The sequence below is a fragment of the Lycium ferocissimum genome, chromosome 2 (assembly GCF_029784015.1).
Source record: "Lycium ferocissimum isolate CSIRO_LF1 chromosome 2, AGI_CSIRO_Lferr_CH_V1, whole genome shotgun sequence".
Taxonomy (NCBI): domain Eukaryota; kingdom Viridiplantae; phylum Streptophyta; class Magnoliopsida; order Solanales; family Solanaceae; genus Lycium; species Lycium ferocissimum.
In genome coordinates this window covers 28,309,106-28,333,750 of record NC_081343.1, presented here as the reverse complement: position 1 = coordinate 28,333,750, position 24,645 = coordinate 28,309,106, and the positions used below count along the sequence as shown (strand labels likewise).

Sequence of the window (24,645 nt, the reverse complement as noted above, 5' to 3'; positions counted from 1 at the left end):
AAATATAGTAGTTTGGACCCAATATTCCTCTAGCATAATCTAATGCCTCGGTAAAATCATTAAATCCTTTAAAAAGAGATTTTTGTATATCTTTAATAGAGTCTATGACTTCTAGCCAAGTTTGAAAAATACCATTAGTCCTACCATGAACTACAACATAAAATTTAAATTTTTTGTCTAAATTCTTGTCTGTAAAATATTGACAAAGTGCGTTTAAAGTGGCTACAAAATGTTTAGAATCCTTTTTATTATGTGATATCCATAAATTGTCTTCTAAACATGTCTGTTGTTTATCTATTATGCATTCTGGTAATATTCTAAAAGTCATGTTTGATGGTGAAAAGAATATTAGATTATGTTTTGTTCCAAATTGTATTCTTTCTAGGGCATTTCTTTCTAATGAAGATATAGGTCTAAAATGAAGATTACCTAATACCGTTTGTCTGTAAGTGTCTGGGGTTGAGGCTTGTATGCCTTTTCCCTTGTCTGCTGTCTGAGAACTTGAGGGTCTCATGCTGTTCAAATAGAAAATCATATTATTAGTTAGTAGTAATCTTTAATCTACTTAATTGGTCTGCTAAATTATTATCTTTTCCTTTTATACGTTCAAACTTTAGATTATAAATCTTAATGGTATCTATAAAATTTAGCCATCTCCGTCTACTACTATTTTTATCATTTATCTTTTGATAGAATTTGACTATAGCTTCACAGTCTGTTCTAACTAATATTTCCGGTTTGTTTAAGATATATAGTCCAAAACTATTTAATCCATCTATTACAGCTAAAATTTCTGCATCTATACTACTCATATTTCCTTTTTCTCTGTACTTACCACTTTGATAAGCACATATTTTTCCTCACTTTTATTACTATATTTATTTGGTCTTGCTTTTAATACTGCTCCCCATCCTTCAAAACTACCATCTGTTTCTATAATTAAATAGTCTATTTCTAGTGGCATATTTAAGTCAGGAATATTTTTTATTTTTTCTTTAATTTTTTGTACTAATTTAATGTCTTGATATTAAAATTTTTTGACCATTAGATCCCGTCTTTGAATACCATGGTCCTGCTATTTTTCCTAAGTCTTTTATAAAATTTCTAGCATAATTTACTATTCCTAAGAATTTTTGTAATTCTTTAACATTATCTAGCTTGTCTGGCATTTCTAAAGCCTTTTTAGCTATATGAGGTTGTAACTTTATTTTACCATTTCCTAGTAATACTCCTAAAAAATTTATATAATTTTTACATAATTCCATCTTTTTCTTACTAATTATTATTCCATTTTCTACAAAAAGTATAAATACCGTTTGTAGGTGTCCTAGGTGTTCTTTAATATCTCTACTAAATACTAATATGTCATCTACATATACTAATACAAAACCTTTGTATTCTCCAAATATACTATCCATTTTTCTTTGAAAAATCGGTGGAACTGTTTTTAATCGAAATGACATTACTAACCATTCAAAATGTCCTTCAGGATAGGTAAATGCAGTTCATTCTATACTTTATTCATGCATTCGTACCTGCCAATATCCTGATTTGCAATCAAATTTACTAAATATTTTCTTGCCTTGTATTCTATTTATTAATTCTGTCTTATCTGGTAATTTATATCCATCAGTTCTAGTGTTATCATTAAGTCTTTTATAGTTTATTACCGATTCTGGCTTTTCCGCTTACTATCTCACTATGATTTCTTACCATAAATGCTGCAGATCTATGTTTAGAAGTGGATCTTCTTATTACTTCTAGATTTAGTAATTCTTTTATTTGTATCCTAAAGTCTTCCACGTCTTGGTTAGTTGCTTCTATAAAGGCTGTTTTAATTACATATTCCGGATTTATGATATCTAATTTACATACAATTTTATTATTCTTCCAATATTTTAAAGGTTTTTCTCCTATGATTTCTATTTCATCTAGTATTTTTATTATATTATCTAAATATTTTGATTTTTTATTACTCGTATTCTTTCTATCCCTGTTTTAAAATTATATAATTCTGTTTCTATATCTATTAAAGTATAATCTTTTTCTATTAGATCTTCGTCTTCTAATATTTCTTCTTCTAGAATTAAATTCTTTGTTTCTGTCTTGCTTTTACAACATGTATTATTTTCTTGACAGTCTTTACAACAACTATCTTCTTTCTTTTGCAGGTTTATTCGTGATAGGGATCTTCTTATGTCGATTCTAGTTTCGGTCTTAAGAGCTTGTCTTGGTGTATGAGTAATATTTTTTAAGAAAATTACTCCATCTCTTGTAATCATACAACTACCATCATTATGTAACATAAAGTCTAAACCTATGACAAAATCTACATTTATATTTAAGTCTCTTACCCATATTTTATCCATTTTATAGCTTGGTTTATAAAATTCTAAACATGTATTTATAAAGCTAATGTATGCTTTATGAACATAATGTCTATATATGTTATGAGTTCCATCCATTTGCATAGCTGCAACTGGTTTTTCTAGGATTTTAATTGAATTTGGTGGAACTATCCTTTTATTTATTATACACTTTGTGCATCCTGAATCTACTAATGCTAATGTCTCTATTTCATAATCATCTATTTTAAATTTTGCAAGTATCTTTATTGTTCCTAATTTTTTGTCTTCATTACATACTAGTACTTCATGATCATCTATACTCATTAGTTCTGCTTGAGAATCTTCTGGTATTATTCTTAATGGTCTCATTATTGGTTGTATATTAGATAGACTTATTTCTTCATTTTTGCTATCTTCATCATTTTGTTTTCCTTTTTCTAATTTATATTGTCTAGTTTCTAATTCATTTATTCTTGTTTCTAATGTTATTATTCTTAGGTTGATAGTTGGGTCTTCTATTTTCTTATGCTTTTTCTTCTTTATTTATTTTTGTTTCAAATTCTTTTTCTATACACATTATACATCCTTCTATATAACAATTTTTACATTTAGCTCTTTTTTCTCTACTAGGTACCATTTACAAAAGAAACATGCATTGCAATCTAATCCTTTATTTCAAAATATATATATATATATATATATATATATATATATATATATAATTTTGTTGAGGGTTAAAAAATTGGCATAGCTACACTTTAGCTAATTACATTTCGTAGCTACAGTAGATTGTATTCACGCGCTACAGTAGATTGTATTCAAAATTCAGCTGAGTCAGATTTCGCTGTATTCAAGTTTAGATTTCGCTATATTCAAGTCAGATGTATTCAATTAAGTTGTATTCAAGTCAAACGTATTTAACTCAACTGTATTCATTTGTAGCTACTTTTTCATTGTATTCATGAAATGACTATCTGTATTCATAAACGGGATCGATGAATTCACGAATAAAATGAATGAAAACTGAATACATAAAAACATAGAAACACCAAAAATTAACAAATAAAAAAAATGAATACAATCTAAATATTTAACCAAAAAAAAGCTCAAAAAAGCGAATACAATCGCCGTATTTGTGAATACAACAACACCAATCACTAGTTCTAGCCAGATCCGCCGACGATTTCTAGCTAGATCTGCCGGAAATTTCACAACTACAACAATAGCATCCCTTATGCTAACAAAATACACTCTAAAAAAATGAATACTGTCACACCCTAATTTCCGATAGGGCATGATGGGCACCCGACCCTTACTTAGGGCCGAGCGAACCCGCTGATTCTCGTGATACACATAATCTTCTTCGGGCCCTTATATCACGAAAGGAATGCATAAAGAAAGTTTTTCAAGAACAACATATTATTCATCTTTCTCAAATCGGGTAAAATCGGTAAACATATGAAATCGCAACTAAATGCATAATGACACATCGGCTTACATAGCCGTTTACAAATCGACATATCATACGCTCGACTCGTCCGCAAAGTCTCTCTAACATAACCCAAGATACCACAACACGAGATACTCCGACTCGGTAGCACTCCGGGAAGAAATGGGGCTCGCCAATCCACCGGAACATCTCCTACTCATCGCATACACCGCGTGGCATGAAACGCAGCCCCAGAAAGGGGTCGATGAATATGTACTGAGCATGTAAAGCATGAAACACAGTAAACAGAATCATACTGAGATAAGAAGTATAGGAAAATCATGAGGTTTTCCTTGAAACATAAATCATGCGTGTCAATATCATATCAAATTCATTATGAAACTGAGAAACATAATTAGAAAATCATCTTGTACATATGCATAGATATAACGTGCCCGACCCTACAGTGAGGGACGCGGTAAGTAAAATCATCATATACGTGTACATATATATATATATATATATATACGTACACGCCCTACAGTGAGGGATTCGGTGAAGTAATCATCATAGCATCATGTCATTATATGCATCATGTCATCATCATATATATATATATACCGTACCCGGCCCTTTAGTGAGGGACTCGGTGAATAGAATCATCATATGTCATCCTGGCCGCCGTCCCCACATCATCATGTCATCACATCATCATATCATCATATATATATACCGTACCCGCCCTCTAGTGAGGGACTCGGTGAACAATGCAATGAGTGTGCACGAATACGTACCCGGCCGGACTCGGTGAAAGACATATTGAGCTTTGCACGAGCGAGTAGTGAGAAACCATATGCACATAAATCATCATCACGACTCATTGGATACGTGAGTAGTCGACGCTCGAGAGTTAAAACGGTAATCATGTTAAGTTCTTTTCAAAAAAAGTTATTAGGACTATACAATAAGAATCCCGGGGACCACGGATACGCATCAACCAATCCGGGCCCGCCTATGAAAGTTAGAGTCATTATACGTTATAGGATCATTTGCGGACATATCAAAGCAATCCGGTTCCGTCTAAGAAAGTTACGGACATTTTTCAACATAAAAATCCTTTTGGAGCAAAACTCTTTTACAACATTTGAAATCCAATCATACAAAAGACGTAAGGTCCATAATTCTACTACATTAAGAATGCCAACATTAAGAAGCAAATAAGAATCGTAAACATGCTCGGAACTTAAGAATGGAGTTAATCCCAAGGCACATATCATGTCATATCTTACTTACGTCTAAGACATGCCAAAAGAAGGAAGGAGTAAGCTTTACATACCTCGTCCGCTTCCTAAGCTAATCCAAACGTAAGTCTCGGCTTCTCAAAATCTACAACAACGTCATTAGACACCAAACATTAGCTTCAAGTACTTAAGGACCCGATCCCAAGCCATCCCTTTATTTACAGAAATTTGGGCAGCATTTCCCCTATAAGTTCAACAACCCCGAGAATTCAACTCGGCCAATATTATCAACAACCATACCAACAACCATTCCAACAACATCAATAATGAATTCAAAACGCATTCTAACATTAGTAACTTTTTCTATACAATTCGACGATATTTTATTTTCATTCAAATCAACCGCACACGATCAAACCAACATCAATATTCATACGTTCAAGTACTAATCCAAACCATTTAAACAAGGTTCAAGAACACTTCGGACAATCCACAAAATGTTCAAATCAAATTTCATCCAATACACAAGGCCACCAAACCTTCCAAGTCCAAGAAAACATCAACAACACATTTCTTTTCTTCCAAATTCATAAACCATACTAACAATCCATACTTTAACAACATTAATCTCATAAATACAAGAAACTATATTAAGATTACATTGGCTTCCAAAAAACAGCCCACACGATTTCAACTTTCATTTGGATCATTAAATCTTCATTTTCACATAGAATCCACAACAACAACAACCAAAATACTAAATAAAATTGGCTCATTCCTTGCCATATAAAACAGCCCACTTTCGGCCACAACATCAACACCATGATTTCATGAATTTCATTCATTTCCACATACTACAACAACACCCAAACATGCTAAATACAATTAGTTTTTCACTTCTACACTACACCACACATACACGGCCACACAACACAACACCATATTTTCATGAACTTCATTCACTTCTACATTTCACAATATGTACAAATCATCCATAAAACACATAAAGAAGATTAAACCTCACCTTTTCCCTTCAACTTCTCTATTCGGCTAAACTTGTTCATGACAACAACGAACGATTTTCTCGCTCCAACAACTACTCCACGTTGTAGAGGACCTTCCAATTAGTAGAAAAGCTAGAAGAAAATAATTTTTTTTGAAGAATTTTTGGTCTTCATTTTTTTTTTCTCATGGCCGAACCTCCCCCCCTTTTTTTCTTCTCCAAGGTTCTTGAAATTTCTAGGAGATGATAAATGATGAAGATGACTTAGTTAGTCATCTTTTATCACATATAAATTGCATCCAAGTGGCCCATGGCCCACACCTCACACATGGCCACATATGACCATTTTCATGAAATATTAAGTTTTCAAAATTTCACTTCTAGCCCTTAATTTTCATGAAATGCTCAACTTTCCATAATTCACTTTTAACCTCAAATTTTCCTTATTCCAAATTTACCCTTAACACTCCATGCCAATGAAAAGATGAATATGCAACTTGTGCACTTTTAACAAAATCGGAAGAAAATATAACCTTGTCCTTAACTTATCTTGATTAGCTAGGATTATCCCAAGATACAAAATACGGGATATAACAAATACAATCTAAAAATCAGCAACGAGATTTTTCCAGGAGGCAACGCCGGAAAATGACAGGATCTGGGGAGGAGACGCCGGAAAATGACGGATCTGGAGGAGGAGACGACGGAAAACGACCGGATCTGGAGGACGATAGAGAGAGATGACTGGATCTGGATATTGGTCTTTTTAACCAAAAACCAAATGACGGATCTGGATATGGTGTTAATTACTATGGTGTCTGTGTCTGAAAGTATTTCCATTGTTAGTTCTCCTATAAGAATATTCTAGTTAGCATAAAACAACAACAGGATACGAAGAAATAAGAAAGAAGGAAAATTTTCCATTGAGTTTGATCAGAGGATAACAACGGCGGCAACGGAGCTCCTGCGGCGATTCCGGCGGTGATTCTGTGGTGGTCGGCGGTGGCAGAGAGAGAAGAAGCATCTCAAAGCTACCCTAAAACTTTCAGTCAAGATATAAAATAATAAAAATAAAGTATTCTACTTTAAATATATATGTAGCAATTAGTTGTATTTAACATATTACTCTTAGTTATAGGATGTAATTAATCTAAACTATAACTACTAAATATAAATATGTACTAGAGTTAGTTATGCTATGTAGTTATCTCATTAAATTATCTAAAAATATTGCTGGTTGAAGGACTCTTGAATTACTCCTTTATTAGAAAGAAAAAAGAGAATAACGTGAGTTGCATCATTGTATTTGTGCTACTCCACCAACCCAGCGCCGGCTGACAGGGCGACAGGACACTTTTTGAACATAGGGACATCAGATAGTAGCAAGTCGCAACTATATTCTTCCAACATAATAATTGGTGTGGAACATCTTGGAGTATAACATGACTCTTTGGATTACATATGAGTTTTAATTTTATATAAAGAAAGTGTATAAACTTTTATATTATCATCTCTATTTTTGCTATGTATAGTTTTTCATAGCTGAATGAATTTATAATCTGTGCATTGATAATGACAGTTTTTTTAGTAACTTGGAAAAAAAAAATCCATCCATTTTAATTTGTGTGAATCTAGTCCCTATTAGTCCGTGTAAAAAAGAATGACATATTTCTATATTTGTAAACTGTTTACTTTTACCAAATAATTTATAGTACACAAAATATATGCGACTCATTTAACACCACAAATTTAAAAATTTACATAAATTAGAGCGGTACATATGTAACCAATTAAATTTAATATATATATATATATATATATATATATATATATATATATATATATATATATATATATATATATATATATATAAAATAAGGGTCAATCCAACTTTTTGTAGTTCTTAGTTAGAAACCTTGGTTACATTACAATAAAGTCTTACCAACTAAAAGGTTGCCTCTTCATAAATTTCCCTATATTTGTCTTTATCGCTTTCATCTACAATAGGGTGTTATACAAAGATTAAGACACTTTCAATTCTTTTTTTGTAATGTAAAACCCCTTAGACTAACTTTTTGAAGGTGATGTGACATGTACCATAGTCTTTTGGTACATAGACAAAATTATCTCAGGATTATAATCTAGGACTAATTTATCCCATCTCTTGAGATTAATTTATCCCATCTAGGAGATGGGATAAAATAATCCAGGATTAATGGGATAAGATGGGATATCTCATCTTTAAGTTTGGGATGCACTTTATACTTTATTTGGTACAAGGTATAAATTTATCCTAGGATAAATTTGTACCTTCAATCAAACATGGTGCAAAATTAATCCCATAGTTAGTGCCGGGATATCCCAGCTAATACCGTGTACCAAACGACCTTACTTTATATGCCTCATTTTTACTCCTACCATATTTCTTTATTACTTTGGGTGTGGCACCAAATTTTGCTACATTTAAGAAAATTTCAAACTCCTTTTAAACGCTTAAGAAATTATGAATTGTAATGATGTCAACTAAAAAAACACGTCACTATGCATAGCTTGAATCTTTTCATTGATATGCGGTGTTGGTTTGTACGTTGATTAGCTATATCGTTCATGTTTAACAAAATTAACTTTTTTCAAATATTATTTGATATATTATAATATTTAATGCATGCGTACTTAAATATTATATAGTTTCTAAAATGATAACATAATGGACAATGTATGTTGTAGTTTACTCCATTCATCTATTAAAAAAACATGGTGCAAGGCGTACTACGTGGTCAGTCAATTCAATTTTGGTATGAATTTACAAATATGTTTCTTAGTATAAATTTACACTTCAAAAATTACATAAAAAGAAACTATAATCTAAACTTGATGGAGTAGTTAAAATATTGAGAACATCTTTGAAAAATATGAAATAAAAAAAAAATAGTTTTTCCGACAGTAATAATGTCAAACAACTTGTGGCGAAAGGGGGTTATATTTTTTTTTTATTGATTTTGAGTATCTTTTTGTGTGTGTGGCGGCCGGGAGGCGGGGGTGCAGGGAGTAAAAAAATGTTTAGAAGTATTTGTTAGTATAAATGAAACATGGCAACATTGAAATTTCATTTGGGTTTTAGAGAATAAATAAAATATACATTTTATAAAATAATGTTCCCTTTAAACTAACAAAGGGAAAAAATGTCATTTTCTTATCGCATAAATTTTTCGAAAGTACAAGGAAAGTTTAATTATATTTAGAAAAGTGATTAATTATCTTCATATTTGCAATATATTTTGTGTAATTTAATTGAACTTAACATCTTCAAACATTAGTAAAGTATGAAATTTTATTTAAAGGTTATCTTTGTTTTATAAGTAACCTCATTAAAATCTCAAAAAAAGAATAAATGCAGCATATATTGATGTTTCTAGAACCAAATTATTTTTATTCTTTATGAAAGAAAACACTATAGTTCATAATGAATGTTGTTAATGACACATATGCTATAGCTAAGTTGGATTTTGAAGAAATTATCAAAGTCTAAAATTTAAATAAAATCCAACAAATAAAAAAATAAGATACTATATGTCATGTATTTCTTTGAAGGTAAAAAGAAAGTCTAAAACTGGGAGAAAAAAAATGGAAATTATGTTCAATTTTTAAATACTTTTGTGCAATTTAAATATTTGGGAAGTCTTTAACTTTTAAAAATATGCAGAACATGTCGAACTAATCTTTTAATAACTTAATGTTAAAAAAAAAAAGCGAAAAATTAATAAAAATTACAAATGTAACTTTTAATCTTAGTTTTGGGCCCGGGCTTAGCACGGGGCAAATGCCACCAGTTATGTATATATTTGTAGTACAGAATTTAAATTGATAGTTAAAAAAAGAAAATAAAAGGTGCAATAAGTATGACCAGTAAATTAGACACAAAATTCTGATAAACTTAAATAATTTGGTACTCCACTAATTATGAGAAAAGAAAGAGTGAGGAGGAGTAATTGAGTTGGGAGCGAGATCTGAGGGAGCAGTTAGGTATTCGGTTAAATTGTAAGCGAATCAAACGTTATATCATTCCTTTCGTTTTTGCGCCCAAAGAATAGTGAAACCCAAGAACCTTTCTTCTCCTCTCTAATTTACTTTTCTGTCTTGTATCTATTCTATTCAAAGCTTCCATTTTTGCTCCTCCTTGATTTTGGGATTCTCCACTCAGGTATCTATTATTGTTTCCTTATAGATCTTGTTTCTACAATTCATGTCAATATATATTCTTCAAATTTCATGGAATAGATCATTGTTTCCATTAGCTGATTGATTCTATGGGAAGGGATGATTAGATCCTCTTTGACTTTTTTCGACATAGTCTTTAGTCTATGACAAGAAAGAAATTGTCATGTGATCATTGAATAATTTTGTACCTCATAAGATCAGAGGGAGCTTAAAGCACAAATATGTTGGTGATAATATAATGCAGTTAATATCATCAAAATGGGTAAGTTGTGGCATGACCAAAGATAAAAATAAAAGCAGCTCAATTGTTTCTTTCATCTGCATTATAGTCTGTTTGGCCAAGCTTACTAAAATTTGCTTATTTTGAAAAGTGTTTTCTGTCACAAGTGCTTTTCGAAAAAGTACTTTTAGAGAGTAGCAGGTTGTGTTTGTCTAATCAATTTGTAAAACACTTTTAGAGCAGTACTTTGTGCGTCGTCAATGTTCCAAATGTGCTTATGCCGAAAGCTACTTTTTTAGCTTCTGAAAAACAACTTCTGCAACTACTTGGCCCAACATCTCGACTTTCTAAAATAAGCACTTTTTGAAAGGAAAAAATAGCACTTTGAGCCTCCCAGAAGTTTGACCAAACAGGCTATTAGTTTCTTTTGGGAGTTACTTGATGGAGCCAACACTTATGCACTTGTTCTTGTAAGGGCGCTACAGTGTTTACTATTTAGACATTGGTACACATAAACTAACCACAAGAGGATAACTGCATATATGGCAAGCATTTCCGAGGTTACTTGTCCTTGTTGCAATTTGCTGTCGTCCTCTTAGAATTCTCACGCTCGTATGTTTCTTATTTTGACACTTAAAACTGATAGTATCATATTATGGTTCAGTGATTTGATTTTGTCTTTCAATTTTACTAGTGATTGAATTCCAATAATGATGGAGAAGGCAGATTCTTCACAGAAACTATATAAAAGGATGCGACTTTGGGAATTTCCAGATCAGTATGTTGTTGAGCCTACTGATGGATCCTCTGGTTCGTGTTTGGAAATCAGTCGGGTGGACGGGTCGATGAAACTAATAGGTTGCTCGCTTATTGTGCTATTTTCAAATGCCCTCCTGGTTCTTAGTTTTTCTATAAGCTAACTTTGTGATTTCCTGGTTTATTTTCTCCTATTTAGATGAGATACCACATTGCAGTTCAATTCGTGTTCCCAAAATTCGGACAATTTTTGGAGTTATTGGGATACTAAAGCTTTTGGCAGGCAAGTCAGTAAAAGTTTGAGTTTTTTTTATTTATAGTTCCGCAGAGGGATAACTGTTATGATAGTTGAGTGCGTTTAGGAATCCCTTTTCTTTCCCTTAATGTAAATGTGTTAATTATTGATCAGTAATTTATATGTGGAAGTATCCCTTTTCTTGATCATTTTCTTCACAGATCTTTCTACAAAGTAATTCGGTTAGAATCATTATACCAATCTCTTGGTCTTGCGCAGATATACTTATGGTTTAAACGACATGGAAGGAAAAAGTAAGACTTATTTTAAAGGTCACTAAAAAGTTTTACCATGCCATCAAAAACCTCCTCGTTTTTAGCTATCATACTCTGAGAGGAATGGATAAACAGAATATAGTTGGTTGGAGAAAAACATCAAAATTCTAGAAAAGAATGGTCACAAGTCTATTTTTATTCCATTCAGGGTCATATTTGTTGGTCATAACGGAACGCGAAAGTGTTGGATCTTACATGGGTCACCCTATCTTTAAAGTCTCATCAATGAAGGTTTTTCCTTGTGATCATTCTCTCAAGAACACTCCTGTTGAACAGGTAGCTTTTCCTATCTAGTTTCTTATCCCTGTTTCTTTTGAAGCTTATCTAGTTGGTTCTATTTCTGTTGCAATGATGCATTTTCGTCCTTTGGCAGAAAAAAATGGAAGCTGAGTTTTCTGCACTGCTTAATGTAGCAGAAAAGACTCCTGGTCTGTACTTTTCTTATGATGTCAATATAACATTGAGGTGAATTATCTTTTCACATTTACAGTGCTTAAACAAGCTCTGTTGCCTTTATTTCTTTTCTCGAAGGTGCTTGGAAATTGATCAACTAGCTCTTTGTGCCCATTGAAAAACTATTTATTCTTATTATTTTTTTCAAAACGGGGAATATTCTGGTTGAAAGAGTATTTATAAGTGCCTATTGATCAACACTAAAGCATGGACCATGAAATTCTGAGCTTTAGATGTTTGATGTTTGAATTGGTTCTCTTTCGATAAATTGGGAATGCGTGGAAACATAATGATTTATGTTGAAACTAAGATGAATATACCTCCGAAGCTACAGTGTTTATTTATGTTAATGTTGAGGTGAAGTATACAATATTTGTTATGTTATTTGAGGTGAAGTATACAATATTTGTTATGTTATTTGAGGTGAAGTACACGGTCGTTTTGATCATTTGAGCGAATTGGGTATCCAACTGTCTAAATTTGAAAGAGTTTGGGTTTTTCTTTGAGTTATCCTGGAATAGTGCTATGGTATTTGTAGCAGCATTAGTGAAATTGTAAGTCTTCAAAGTATTCAACATGGAGCTGAGACTTCTTTCTTATCCTTATGTTTTGAGATACCAAATTGTTTAAAGTTGGGAACCCACACAGGACAGACCTAGAAGCGGATAGTCTATTAAAGGTTGTTATGGGAGAAATAGAAGAGAAAAATGGAACAAAGTTTAGATATTTTCCTCCCTTTTAGGTTTACATAGAAGAAGAAAGAGATGAAATGGAAGAAAATTTCTTAGCGTGAGATAGAAAATAAGATAAAATTTCTCTTTGCTCGCCACTTTCATTTCAAACATCAAAAAGAAATAAAATGAAATTTTTATAGTATCCTCTTTGGATATCCTCATTTTTCATCTCTTCACTCGATTAAAAACACTATAGTATACTGTCTCTGCTATTATTCTTTTTACCCTTCTGACCTAAGTTGCACGGACTCTTCATTTTTGCTGCCGCACCCTTCTCGACACGGTGCGGGTGTGGGGGCGGGGGCGGGGGCAGGAGGGGGATACGTCTCGGATACGGTCAACCAACTTCGGATACTTTGACTGGAGTCCATGGACAAATTTGGGGGGAAAATTGAGATTTTGATTTCTCAAAATGAAAGATAAAACATATTTAAGACATGGAAATGACATACCTTCAATGTTATAGTCCTTTTGTCTCATATTCGGTGCTTCATGTTTCAGACCAAACAGAGAGAAGCAAGAGTTTAAGGGGTTGTGTTCTGAGTTCTGACTCTGGTAGACAGTAGCAGCGATCTGTAAGGAGAATTGGTGGAAGACCTTGAATGGCTTTGTTTTTGTCTTTTGAGGGGAAGAACCATAGAGCTTGAAAGAAGAAGTTGGGGTCTTTATAGCTCTATTTTAATAAATTGATTTTTTTTTTGCCGAATCCCTGCACCCGTATCCATATCTGAATACGCACCTCCGAATCTTATAATTTAGATTTTGCCGAATCTGACACTCGGATCCGTACCCGTATCGGATACCCGCACCCGAGTCCGAGCAACTTACCTTCTGACCGACAATTCCTGAGCATCATTATCACCTATTCCAAAATTGTTGGGCTTTTCCTAACTGGAGTAGGCATGCGATTTTCTATAAAACTTAATTTTGTAAAAGAAAAAAAAAAAAAAAAGCTTCAGAATTCAAGTCATTGTTTCTTTCTGAAGGTCATTTTATCAGTGTATAACAGAGAGCTTTCATGCCACAATTTTAATATCTTTTAAGGTTTTATTTTGCATCTTCCTCTATGCTGAGCTCATTATGTTGAACCCCTGTAAAGTGTTTACACCTCTACCTTAGACAATAAATTAGGCAAGCTATGTTTCAGCTATCTCCCTTTGTTATAGATCTTATTTTAGGTTAGCATTTTTGGAGGTGAATTATATGATTTTTAAAAGTTTTTAACACTTGAAGTTTACTTGTTCTTAATTTGAAGTACACTGGAATTTATGACACATTCTTATCACTGTAACATTCCATCTGATTATAAGACTATATAGGGTGCGATCCTCAGTAATAAGAAACTTATGGTTCCTGATGCAGTGCTCAGCGGTTGCATGATTTGGGTGATGAATCCAAGTTGCTTCCTCTATGGAGACAAGTAAGTCTTTTAGATGCTGCATAGATGTAAATCCTTAGTGTTGTCATTTACTTATACGTGGTAGCTTGTTACTCTTTTTACTGATATAGAACCTTTTGTTGATTGACTGGCTATTGATCTTGAATATTGATTCTGTAAAGACCAAGTTAAGAAATTGATCTTGGGCCTAACTCAACCCCAAAAGCTAGGTCCATATAAGGAGACCGTGTACCATTTAACCCACCGATGTGGGACTCTTAAGAGATTCAATAACTTCATTTTTATTTGTTTTTGCGCAGGCAGACCCTCGGTTTCTTTGGAACAATTATATGATGGAAATTCTTATAGATCACAAGGTAAATATATTTTGTTAGTTGTATTCATTTTGTTGGATCTACCTCTAAATTTATCTGTTTTTCCTTGCCATAACAGCTTGACCCCTTCTTGCTTCCAGTTGTCCAAGGCAGTATCCTTGCAATTCAGTTGTACATGGGTTTTTTCTTAACTCGCATGGTTACTTTAATTCATATTTAACGGTAGCTTTGTTTGCTATCTTTTGAGGTTATACCTTAACTTTTCCTAAGGCTTTCACAACTTTCAAGCAGCAATTGGAAAAGACATTGTCGATGTTACGCTGATTGCAAGGAGGTGTAATAGGAGAACTGGTATCTTTCCTTTCTTCTTGTTGTTTCCTTCTTAACTGTGTAATTTGACAAAAATGATCAATGGAGGTGAAGGAATAGAATTGTACATGTTATTTTCTGTACAACCATCATTCCTCATTAACTGGTGAGTGACATTTTTTTAAAAATGTTTAGCTGTGTAATCCTTTGAAAGGCCATAATGCACCTTGCTTCTTTGTTATTCTAGTGTCATGTTATGTTGGCATACGGACAGCATTTTACATATGATTCTTACTGTGTTATGTCTTTTATGCACTGGGCTTTGCTTACTTTCGTGCATTATCGTTTATGTATATTACAGCTTTCTTTTTATGATCATTGTTCACACCCACTTCAGACACCTGTCAGTTAAAGTAAATCCTGGATCAATGTTTTCAAAACTATGCATACAATTTTCTTTTTTCAGTTTTAAGCCTTCAATCTCCAGATTACTGCTTAGTTTTATTGTGCCCAAAGATTAATAATTCCTTAGTTGAATTGCCTTTGACACCCTTTCGGTATTGTATAGATGGCTTTGGATTTAGGTTCTATCTGATAAGTGATTATAGCTTATTAGATTGGTCAGTAATGAAGAAAAATAGCCTTTATTTTCTCATGTTCTTCAGTTATCCTTGAAATAATTTCTAGATTTTCTGATCAAGGAGAAAGAGCTCTTAGATAACTAATTAGCAATAACCTATATCTGGCTAAGTTGATTGATTGATGTAGGCACTCGGATGTGGAGAAGAGGTGCTGATACTGATGGATTTGTTGCAAATTTTGTGGAAAGCGAGCAAATTATACAGCTGAATGGGTGTACTGCATCATTTGTTCAGGTAGACTTGTTTAACAAAATGATGGGATTATTTCAACATCCTATCTTGTTTCTTGTGAATTACTCTGGTTTGCTTACCTATGTTGTTTCTTGTGAATTACTCTGCTTTGCTTACTTACATGATTTGACGGCGATACCTTTTTTCTTTGTCGATATATGATTCAAGTAAATTTTAGTATCTATTCATGCTTGAATAAAATACTTACTAATTGATTACACGCTAATCCCTATTTTAGTCCTAAAATAAGGAAGCAGCGACGGCGATGCCTTTTTTCTTTGTCGATATATGATTCAAGTAAATTTTAGTATCTATTCATGCTTGAATAAAATACTTACTAATTGATTACACGCTAATCCCTATTTTAGTCCTAAAATAAGGAAGCAATCGCTGCAAATATAACCAGACTTTTGAGTCTGGGGTTGATCCCGCATAGAGTCTACTTATATTTGTTGCTAGTTAATATTACTAAATTCAAAAGTTCAAACAATTCCCAAGTAGTAAAGAGAAGAAAGTTTTATATTGTTAATTAACCAATAAAAATATATAGAAAAGCTAACTAAATAGATGAAGGAGTATTCAATGAATAAAAGCCTAGGGTGATGATTTCCCAATTGTTGGAATGAACTAATGGCATGTTTCCCTTAACCCGGCCTAATTCTTCTTGATTGATCATGAGTTCTTATATTATCATTAATATCTTCCAATTATTAGCAATAAATTCCTAGAGGTACTCTCCTAGTATATCCTAAGTATTCATGTAACCAACTCACTGAAGATACCACAACAAGGTCAAATTATCCCTAATTATAACCTGTGAATCAAAAAAATCAATTCCTTACTTATTTTGAAGCGTTGTTGCGCAACAAAAACTCAATCTTGATTATCTTTTTTTTGATAACCATGGTTTGCGCCAGCTTGCGCGCACCTCAACTAATTTCACAGGATACCTACTAGGCTGCTACCTCCCACCAACAATAGGTAGACAGGTACCACGTGACTCTGTCTACCAAGGCTTAGACATATGGGAAGAAATCACCTAATGTTTTTGTTTCCAGTAGGGATTTGAACCTGAGACCTCGTGGTTCTCCTCCCACTTCATTGACCACTAGGGCACATCCTTGGGCGCCCCCAATCTTGATTCTTTTTTTTTTTTTTTTTTTTTTTTTGCAATCTTGATTCTTTTCCCAAGCAAAACAAGATTTTAGGGGTTATAAAAAATAAAAATAAAAAAAGATTTTAGGGCACAATTGAGAGCTCATCAATTAAACATCATACAAATTATAGTTGACCAAATGAAACTAAAAAGGCTTGATTAATGGAAAGCACGTCAAAAGCTGATCCAACAAGAGGTTCTATCGGAATCGTAGGTAAGAAATTTAGCTACTCATATTTGTATGTACCCAAAGACATCATGAACCAAGTCAAAGCAACACCCTTAGTAATAGAAAATAAGATAAGTTCCGAAAACACTGGTCAAATCTTCAATTGGAACTTGCAATATTTTCTTAAGTATTTCTCGCGACTGAGCCGCGAGTCAACTTCAGATTGTCCACATCTTCCAGTTTTAACTAAATATTCATTCCAATTTCCAAGCCATCCTAATTTGCCTCCTTTTATCTTTAAGTGCTTCCTAAACATCCAAAATTCATAATTAAGCCTAATTGGCCAGTTTCAACGGTTTATGCACACAAAAAAAAGCAGTAAAACAAGTGGTAAACAATACCAAAATATATGCGAATATTGCTTAATTGCACATATCAATATTTTTTGTTAAATGCAGCGGTGACTTGATAGCCTTGACAGGAGACACTTCAGGTCACCTAGGATAATCAGATAAACTACTAATTGTAGTAACTTTTGTTTCACCCTGCACTGTGCAACTAAGAGTTAAGTGGAGAAGTGCATCAGCTTGAGCTTTCTGCTTTCCCTTTCTTATTTTATGTTTTCCTTTCTGGGTGATAAAGCAAAGCTTTTACTAATCAGGATTATAAGAAAAGTTACCTCTAGTATACTTAGGTACTTAATCAATTATCAAAGCATTTTGGTGTTAAAGATCATTCTGTCTACAAGTCATGCTTGCTGTATATTGAATTATTTGTGTTAAACACATCAAGAAAAAAAAAAAAAAAAAAAATTATGAGCTTAGTGATGACAGAAGGTTCAAGTTTCAATATGGGTCTTTGAGATCAACAATACTGTCTGGATTTGCCAATGGCAATAGAACTTAATTAAAATAAGTCACATAACTTCTCCAGGGTTCACCAGAACTAGTGTTAGTTCCTTGCTGCAGGAGATTTATAGCTTATCCTCTGATAAGAACAGAACAGAACTGAGTGGAACTCTGCAATAAATCAGGTGATAAGTAGCATTTAAGAAACAATAGAAGTTGTAAAAGATGCCATAGAAACCCGGTGTTGTATATCTATATAGTTACAATTGCTCGACATATTCTGGCTTACCCATCCTACGGAACTGCATTTCTGATCGGAAATATACTAAATTGTCCAGGATGAATTTCTCAACCTTGACATATCTTCAAATCTGATTTGACTGATTCCAGAAATCGTATTACCAGAATGAAAAGTATTAGAGATTCCTTTAAAATCATAAATCTATGATGGTCGAAGTTAGATTGTATCATCTATGTTAAAGAAAACAAAAAACTTTTTTGGCTTTCAATGAGATGAAAAAGTTGGGAAATTTCAATCTTAAATGTCTATTTGCTTTCCTTCTGGCGAGATATATTTGTTTGCTTCATTACATGCACATGCTTGTATATATTTTTGAGATATCATGCTGTTTTGTATAACTTCTTAGTTTGCCTTTTGTAGGTCAGAGGGTCCATTCCACTACTATGGGATCAGATTGTTGATTTGACATATAAACCTAAGTTTGAGATAGTGAGACTTGAAGAAGCAGTTGAGTAGCATTTTCTGGTTTTCAGTGCCTTCATTCTTTTCACATTCTTTATATGGCTTCGCTTATAATTGCTTCTGTTTTGTGACGTGTTCGCAGCCTAGAGTAGCTGAGAGACACTTTTTGGACCTCAGAAAGAAATATGGAAATGTTCTATCAGTTGATCTCGTCAACAAGGTACAATCTTTGGATAATTATTCTATTTTTGCCAGACTAGTCGATCTGACAATTCTTTTTATGAAAATGCTACTCTAAAAGCAATGTTGCTCGGACTCTCCAAAAGTGATGCCGCACCCCTGTCAGATTCTTCAAGAATACACTACTTTTGGAGTATCCGGCACGCACTAGTCAACAATTTTGAAGAGTCCGAGCAACATAGTCTAAAAGATTTCATCTGATACCTTCACCTTATTTTTTATTTTTTTAAAAAGAAAAGATGTCCTCTGATACATAGAAAGTGGTTTGATTGGCGTGTATGTAAAGACATGGCTATAAATGCGTCCTTGGTGATGTATAACACAATTTTATCGATTTATCATTTCTTTTTTGAAACTCTTATCAGCATGGAGGAGAAGGGCGTTTGAATGAAAAGTTTGCCAATGCAATGCAGAGTGTTGCTGGTGATGATGTAAGGTAGGATCTTTCTTCTGGTGATCTAATCAACACTAAGTAGCTGCACTTCAGTCTAATATTTGAATGAGTTTTGCAGATACTTGCACTTTGATTTTCACCATATATGTGGGCATGTTCATTTCGAGCGTCTTTCTATCCTTTATGAGCAAATTGAGGATTTCTTCATAAAGAATAGGTATATCTCCTTTGAGTTTATAGTTCATGTATATATTCCTTTGAGTTTACAGTTGATGTGTACTTTTATTCCTTTGAGTTTACAGTTCATGATATATTCCTTTGAGTTTAGAAGTTCATGTATCATGGGTTTACAGTTGAGAGCTTTAGTTGGTTTACGTTCTTTTTTCGTGTTTTGGGGAGTTGGAGGTTTCTAGGTACCTGTTTGCACATTTTTCTTTCCCTACTTCCAAACTTGAATCTGAATAACAGGTTTATACTTAATAACTAGTCAATAAGTCCAGTGTTAATTTTAATGTTCCCTCTAATTAAATAGGAAACAAAGAAATATTTCACTTTCAGAAGTCAGAAGGCAGGTGAAGCAAGGATTTTTTTCTTATATTATGCATCTAAGATGCAAGAAGCTTATGCCAAGACTACCTGCATTGCAGACAAGGCAAGAATCCTAGCGGCAACGGCATAAACATTTTCATTTTTTTTTTAATTAGAAAATGACGTGAAAATGAAAATAAACCACGCGAGCGAGAGAGAAAGCTTCCTGAAAAGGTGATAGAAAAAAAGGTGGAGTGTGTGGGTACTTGGTGGACCAAGTAACAAGTGATGGCATTACTGTCTTTTAAATCGACTCTTTATTTTGTACAGTTTAGTGTTTCAATATGCATAGAGAGGTAGAAAAACCTTCCCTGTCATTCTGCAATTAACTTTCTTGTTGTTTTCCCGGTATGTCATTCTTAAATTTGATTTCTTGTTTTCATATTAGGTACTTTTTATTGAATGAGAAAGGTGAAAAAGTTGAGGTGCAACTTGGAGTTGTGAGGACCAACTGCATTGATTGCTTAGACCGTACAAATGTAACACAGGTATCTCCGTCCTATGGAAATATTACTAGATCTTTTTATATGGATATCCATGTAAAAAGAGCTCAGATTTGTTGGTCCAGGGTGGACAATGTCGAGTCCTATTTGCAGTGCTTGTTCTCTATTTAACATGTTTTAACTCTGCCACTGCGAAAGGATATTGCTTAAATAGTTACATGTTCTTTCTATTTACAGTTTTACACTTCACGCACGTAGTTATGCTCATTGTTGAGAGACCTTGGGTCTAACTCAAACTCAAAAGCCAAAGACCATATAAGGATACCAATTACCCCATCTACAACCGATGTGGGACTATTCTAACACTCTTTTAGAAGCACTTCAAGAAAACTCTGTCCAAAAGTTGGAGTCCAATGAAAGTTAAGAGTTTAGTTCTTGATACAAGTCTTGGTTTTAGTTTAAAAAGTAGCTTGTATCCTTTAAAGATTTACTGGTAAAAGGAAGTTTTGTCTAGCTGCTTATAGACGATCTGGGTTTGCAAGCAGCTTCTTCCCGTGCTATTTCTACTTTTGAATTTCGGAACAAACAAGTCAACTGTAACCTATTAGGATCTACATCCGCAGTAAATGTTTGTGGCCCAACTTTGGGACTCTGTAGTTAATTTTTCATGATGTCTACCTATCAGCTTTTTGTTAGCAGCATAAGCATGTTAGCTGTCTTTTTTGCTCAAGTTCACAGGCTATGTTATCTGACTTTGAATGTTACATATTCCTAAATTATTAGAGAATTAATTACTGCACACCAATTGCTTGTCTTTTACCTTTGGCTGCAATGGAGGGAGGGGGTGAGGGCAAGGAGGGCCAATTTTTTCGAGCTGAGACTTGAGTCAAGGCAAGGTGCAAGAGGAGCCCATACCAATTAAGCTAAACCATATAGGGCTACTTCCATGTTCTGCATTTCTTATCTCCCACTTTAAGGAAATGTTCTAATAATTGATATTCATTTGCAGAGCATGCTTGGTCGCAGAATGTTGGAATTCCAACTCAGAAGGCTTGGTGTTTTTGACGCGGAAGAATCTATCAGCACACACCCCAACCTTGATGAGAGCTTCAAAATATGTGAGTAACTTTTGATAATCTGTATTAACGTTTCCTCTCAAGAGTATATGTTGCTTCATTAGCATTTATGGCAGAAGATTTTTGTGCTGTAATGGTTTTCCCGGAAGCACCTAGTTCTATTTTTGCTTTTACAGGTTCTTGTTCTGTCTCCTTTTTAACTTTATATGGTTAAGTGCAGTGTGGGCCAACCATGGGGATGATATAAGCATACAGTATTCTGGCACTCCAGCCCTAAAGGGAGATTTTGTCAGGTAATAAATGTTTTCTTGACCATGAAGACGTCTCTTTCTTGTTCTGCTGAAATTGAAATGTGTAGATGTTATTTATAGGAGGGATGAAATACAGGCAGCAATTCTTATGCCAGTATACTTTCAGATTATGTGCTGTTCTCGCGGTGCATGTAATTGAACTTAAACTTACCAGTCAGTTCTTATATCCCCTGATATGCATGCATAAAAACTTCCTGGTGAACTATCAGTCACATGGAAATTTGGAGTTGTTTTAGCAGTATTGGCACCAATTAGATTTGTTTTTGTAAATCAATAATATGATCAAAAAGACTACAATTCATCTTTTGAAGATATAGAAGTTCTTAGCTGGGAAGTTGAAGATGTCTTTTGTTCTATATTTAGAAATAAATCATGGATTAGCACTTCTATTTGCATGTACTTTCGTGAATAATCTTGAAAACCTACTATTCTGAACCAAAGTTTTCTGTCCACCTATCATCTGTTGTGATTGCAATTTAACATGGCTATTGATGCAGATATGGTAAGAGAACAGTCCAGGGAATTGTTAATGATGGTGTGAATGCCCTAACTCGATACTACTTGAACAACTTTGTTGATGGTACAAAACAGGTAATGCTAGTTTGATTGCCTGCACGATCGCTTGATTTCAATTTTATACTTCTCTCATGTCCATTTAAACACTGAAATTCTATCTTCTGCTTACACTTTGTGAAGGATGCAATCGATCTAATGCAAGGACATTACATTATGTCGGTCTCCCGAGATATGACAGCAACATCGCAGAAAGGTGGCATTGAGGCTATAGCTGTGAGTGCTATTGCATGTTCTTACTATATCAAGTTCTTATTGTTCCTGTTTATTAGATTCCACTGAGTAGCTGTTGTTGCAATAGCAAATTGTCACATTCATTGGTAACATTACAAGGTTAAAATTGTTTGGATAAATTTGATATTTCATGTTCTTGCCTGGTACCCTCTTTGAGCAAGAGGTAAATCTTGGGGACAAGGCAAAGACAATACATGACATATCTCAAAATTAAGAGAACAGTAAATAGTTAAAACAATGTAGAATAGTATCATGTTGCCTGGTAAGTAGACATTTTGTGCGGATATGAGATTAATTGGTGATACTCTCTTCTGAAGGTTGATCCTTCATGCTTATGCTCCTGCAAATACCTCTACAAGTTACTATCTGGTGCACGTAAATGCCAAGATCTCAACGCACTATTATAACTAAATTTGGGTTATTTGGTAAAAGCTTCTCCGCAGCTATTAATTTGGATGTTTTACTAACAAAGTTGATGAGAATGGGGATAGGCATTAGTTTCAAGTTTACCCGCAAAGCCATTTATGATCTCAATACACCAAGACAAAAGATAGGCATGCAACTGAAATGAGAATTGTCAGCCACAATATGCCAGTATTTTAGGAGAGCCATATACAAGAATACCTGTCCCTCTTTTTTACTCACAATCTCCGTTCAAAGCTCAGAAAAAGTGTGTTCTTTTACAGCTAAATGTTAAGTGATTATGGTACCTAAAGCCAAAACACTTGGGTTGCGGCCCTTCCCTGGATCCTGAATGCGGGATGCTTTGTGCACCGGGCTGTCCTTTTTTTTTTTTTTTTTTTTTTTTTTTTTTTTTTTTTCTTTTACCTACGTGATAGTGATTTGATTGTTATAATGATGTGCCGAAACTTTTTTGAATAGGTAGATAATACATTATCTTTATATATCTTTTTTTTTTTTTTCTTTCTGTTATACTTCCTTTTTGTTTTCTCGTAACAATTATTGAGTCCAAATATGTGCTGAAATCTTTTAGCAGACTTTGATGTTTTCAGCCATTTAATCTCACCTAATTATAATCTTTATACCTGCAGTCATTTCCTCTTGCCTTGGGACTGATTTTGACTGGGCTATTTTTTGCTACCTTGTCACTGGGGAGAGGTGAGTTGCCATACATGAAAATTTTCTTCTGATTCTGCTGTATGATCATTATCTTTGAATTTCTATCTCAACAAGCAAGAAGTTGATTTGTTGATACCCATAAACCTTACACGGGGTTCTTGTTTTCTTCCATCTACAGTTCGGCATGATGTTTGGAACCTATTATTTTCGCTGGTTTGGGCAAGCATAAGTTTGGCCATAGCTGCACTTGTGAAGGCCAATGGTCGCATGTTCTGTAACAGGCCTCGCCTGCACCAGTCAAGGCATTGATTTTGTCGGTTAATGCTGCTGGACTAGTTGCCATATTTGCTGAAGTTGCTAGCTTTGCTAGTCAACATATTCATTTACCATCGCATTCTTTTGTAAGGAATCACGCTGCTATGGATTGGCTATAGAAAAAAATTGATTATTACTATTTGTGCTTCTTTCACTTTGTAACTTTGATCATTTCATTTCAGTGGGCTTAGCTACGGATGATTGTTTACAGATTGGAAATTTTTGTCCAATAATACTTTGTGAAGTCATGCTAAAAGAAATTTAACTTTGGCTTCAACATAGGCTAGAGTAATTTCTGCAGGTGTTTTTCTGGTTCTTAAATTATGTTTGGTTATTTATGTTTGCGCAAGTACTACAGGTATGAACCTTTCTATGGGACAATACATTGTTCAATCTTCACCACAACCACTTCCTAGGAAGCCTGTTTAGTTTTTTCCTTTCGTCCTTTTTTGTTTGAGGAAATTTTATGTCAGTAAAATGGTTAGGGATTTGAGATGGATCCTGCATATAAACACTGGTTGTACTTGTCCCACAATAGAAATAAGGTACTACCTCCGGTTTATATTATCTGTCTTTCAAGGTTCTTACAAACCCCTTGAGAAAGATATTTAATAGCCGTAATCATAAGAGTATTTATCTAAATCTCCCT

The 24,645-nt window shown here is 33.7% G+C and overlaps 1 protein-coding gene across 1 annotated transcript; it reads left to right on the top strand.

The window, feature by feature from the left end:
* The first annotated feature begins 9,952 nt into the window (after positions 1–9,952).
* On the top strand, positions 9,953–24,273 carry LOC132034512 (phosphoinositide phosphatase SAC6-like). Its single transcript, XM_059424925.1, has 22 exons — positions 9,953–10,059; positions 10,180–10,222; positions 11,154–11,317; positions 11,415–11,498; positions 11,934–12,061; positions 12,159–12,250; positions 14,335–14,392; positions 14,671–14,727; positions 14,804–14,837; positions 14,956–15,036; positions 15,763–15,869; positions 18,701–18,787; positions 18,885–18,962; positions 19,348–19,418; positions 19,495–19,593; positions 20,353–20,452; positions 21,417–21,525; positions 21,704–21,776; positions 22,292–22,385; positions 22,491–22,583; positions 23,654–23,720; positions 23,860–24,273. Exons 3-22 carry the CDS (start codon positions 11,170–11,172, stop codon positions 23,988–23,990), a joined length of 1,791 nt encoding a protein of 596 aa, XP_059280908.1. The 5' UTR covers positions 9,953–10,059; positions 10,180–10,222; positions 11,154–11,169; the 3' UTR covers positions 23,991–24,273.
* The last annotated feature ends 372 nt before the right edge of the window (positions 24,274–24,645 follow it).

Excerpts from the sequence above, each read along its gene's own strand:
- LOC132034512 (XM_059424925.1), top strand. The coding sequence starts at position 11,170 with ATGATGGAGAAGGCAGATTCTTCACAGAAACTATATAAAAGGATGCGA. Across the intron at positions 18,788-18,884 it reads TAGTGAGACTTGAAGAAGCA|CCTAGAGTAGCTGAGAGACA; the intron begins GTTGAGTAGCAT and ends ACGTGTTCGCAG. Across the intron at positions 21,777-22,291 it reads CTAAAGGGAGATTTTGTCAG|ATATGGTAAGAGAACAGTCC; the intron begins GTAATAAATGTT and ends CTATTGATGCAG.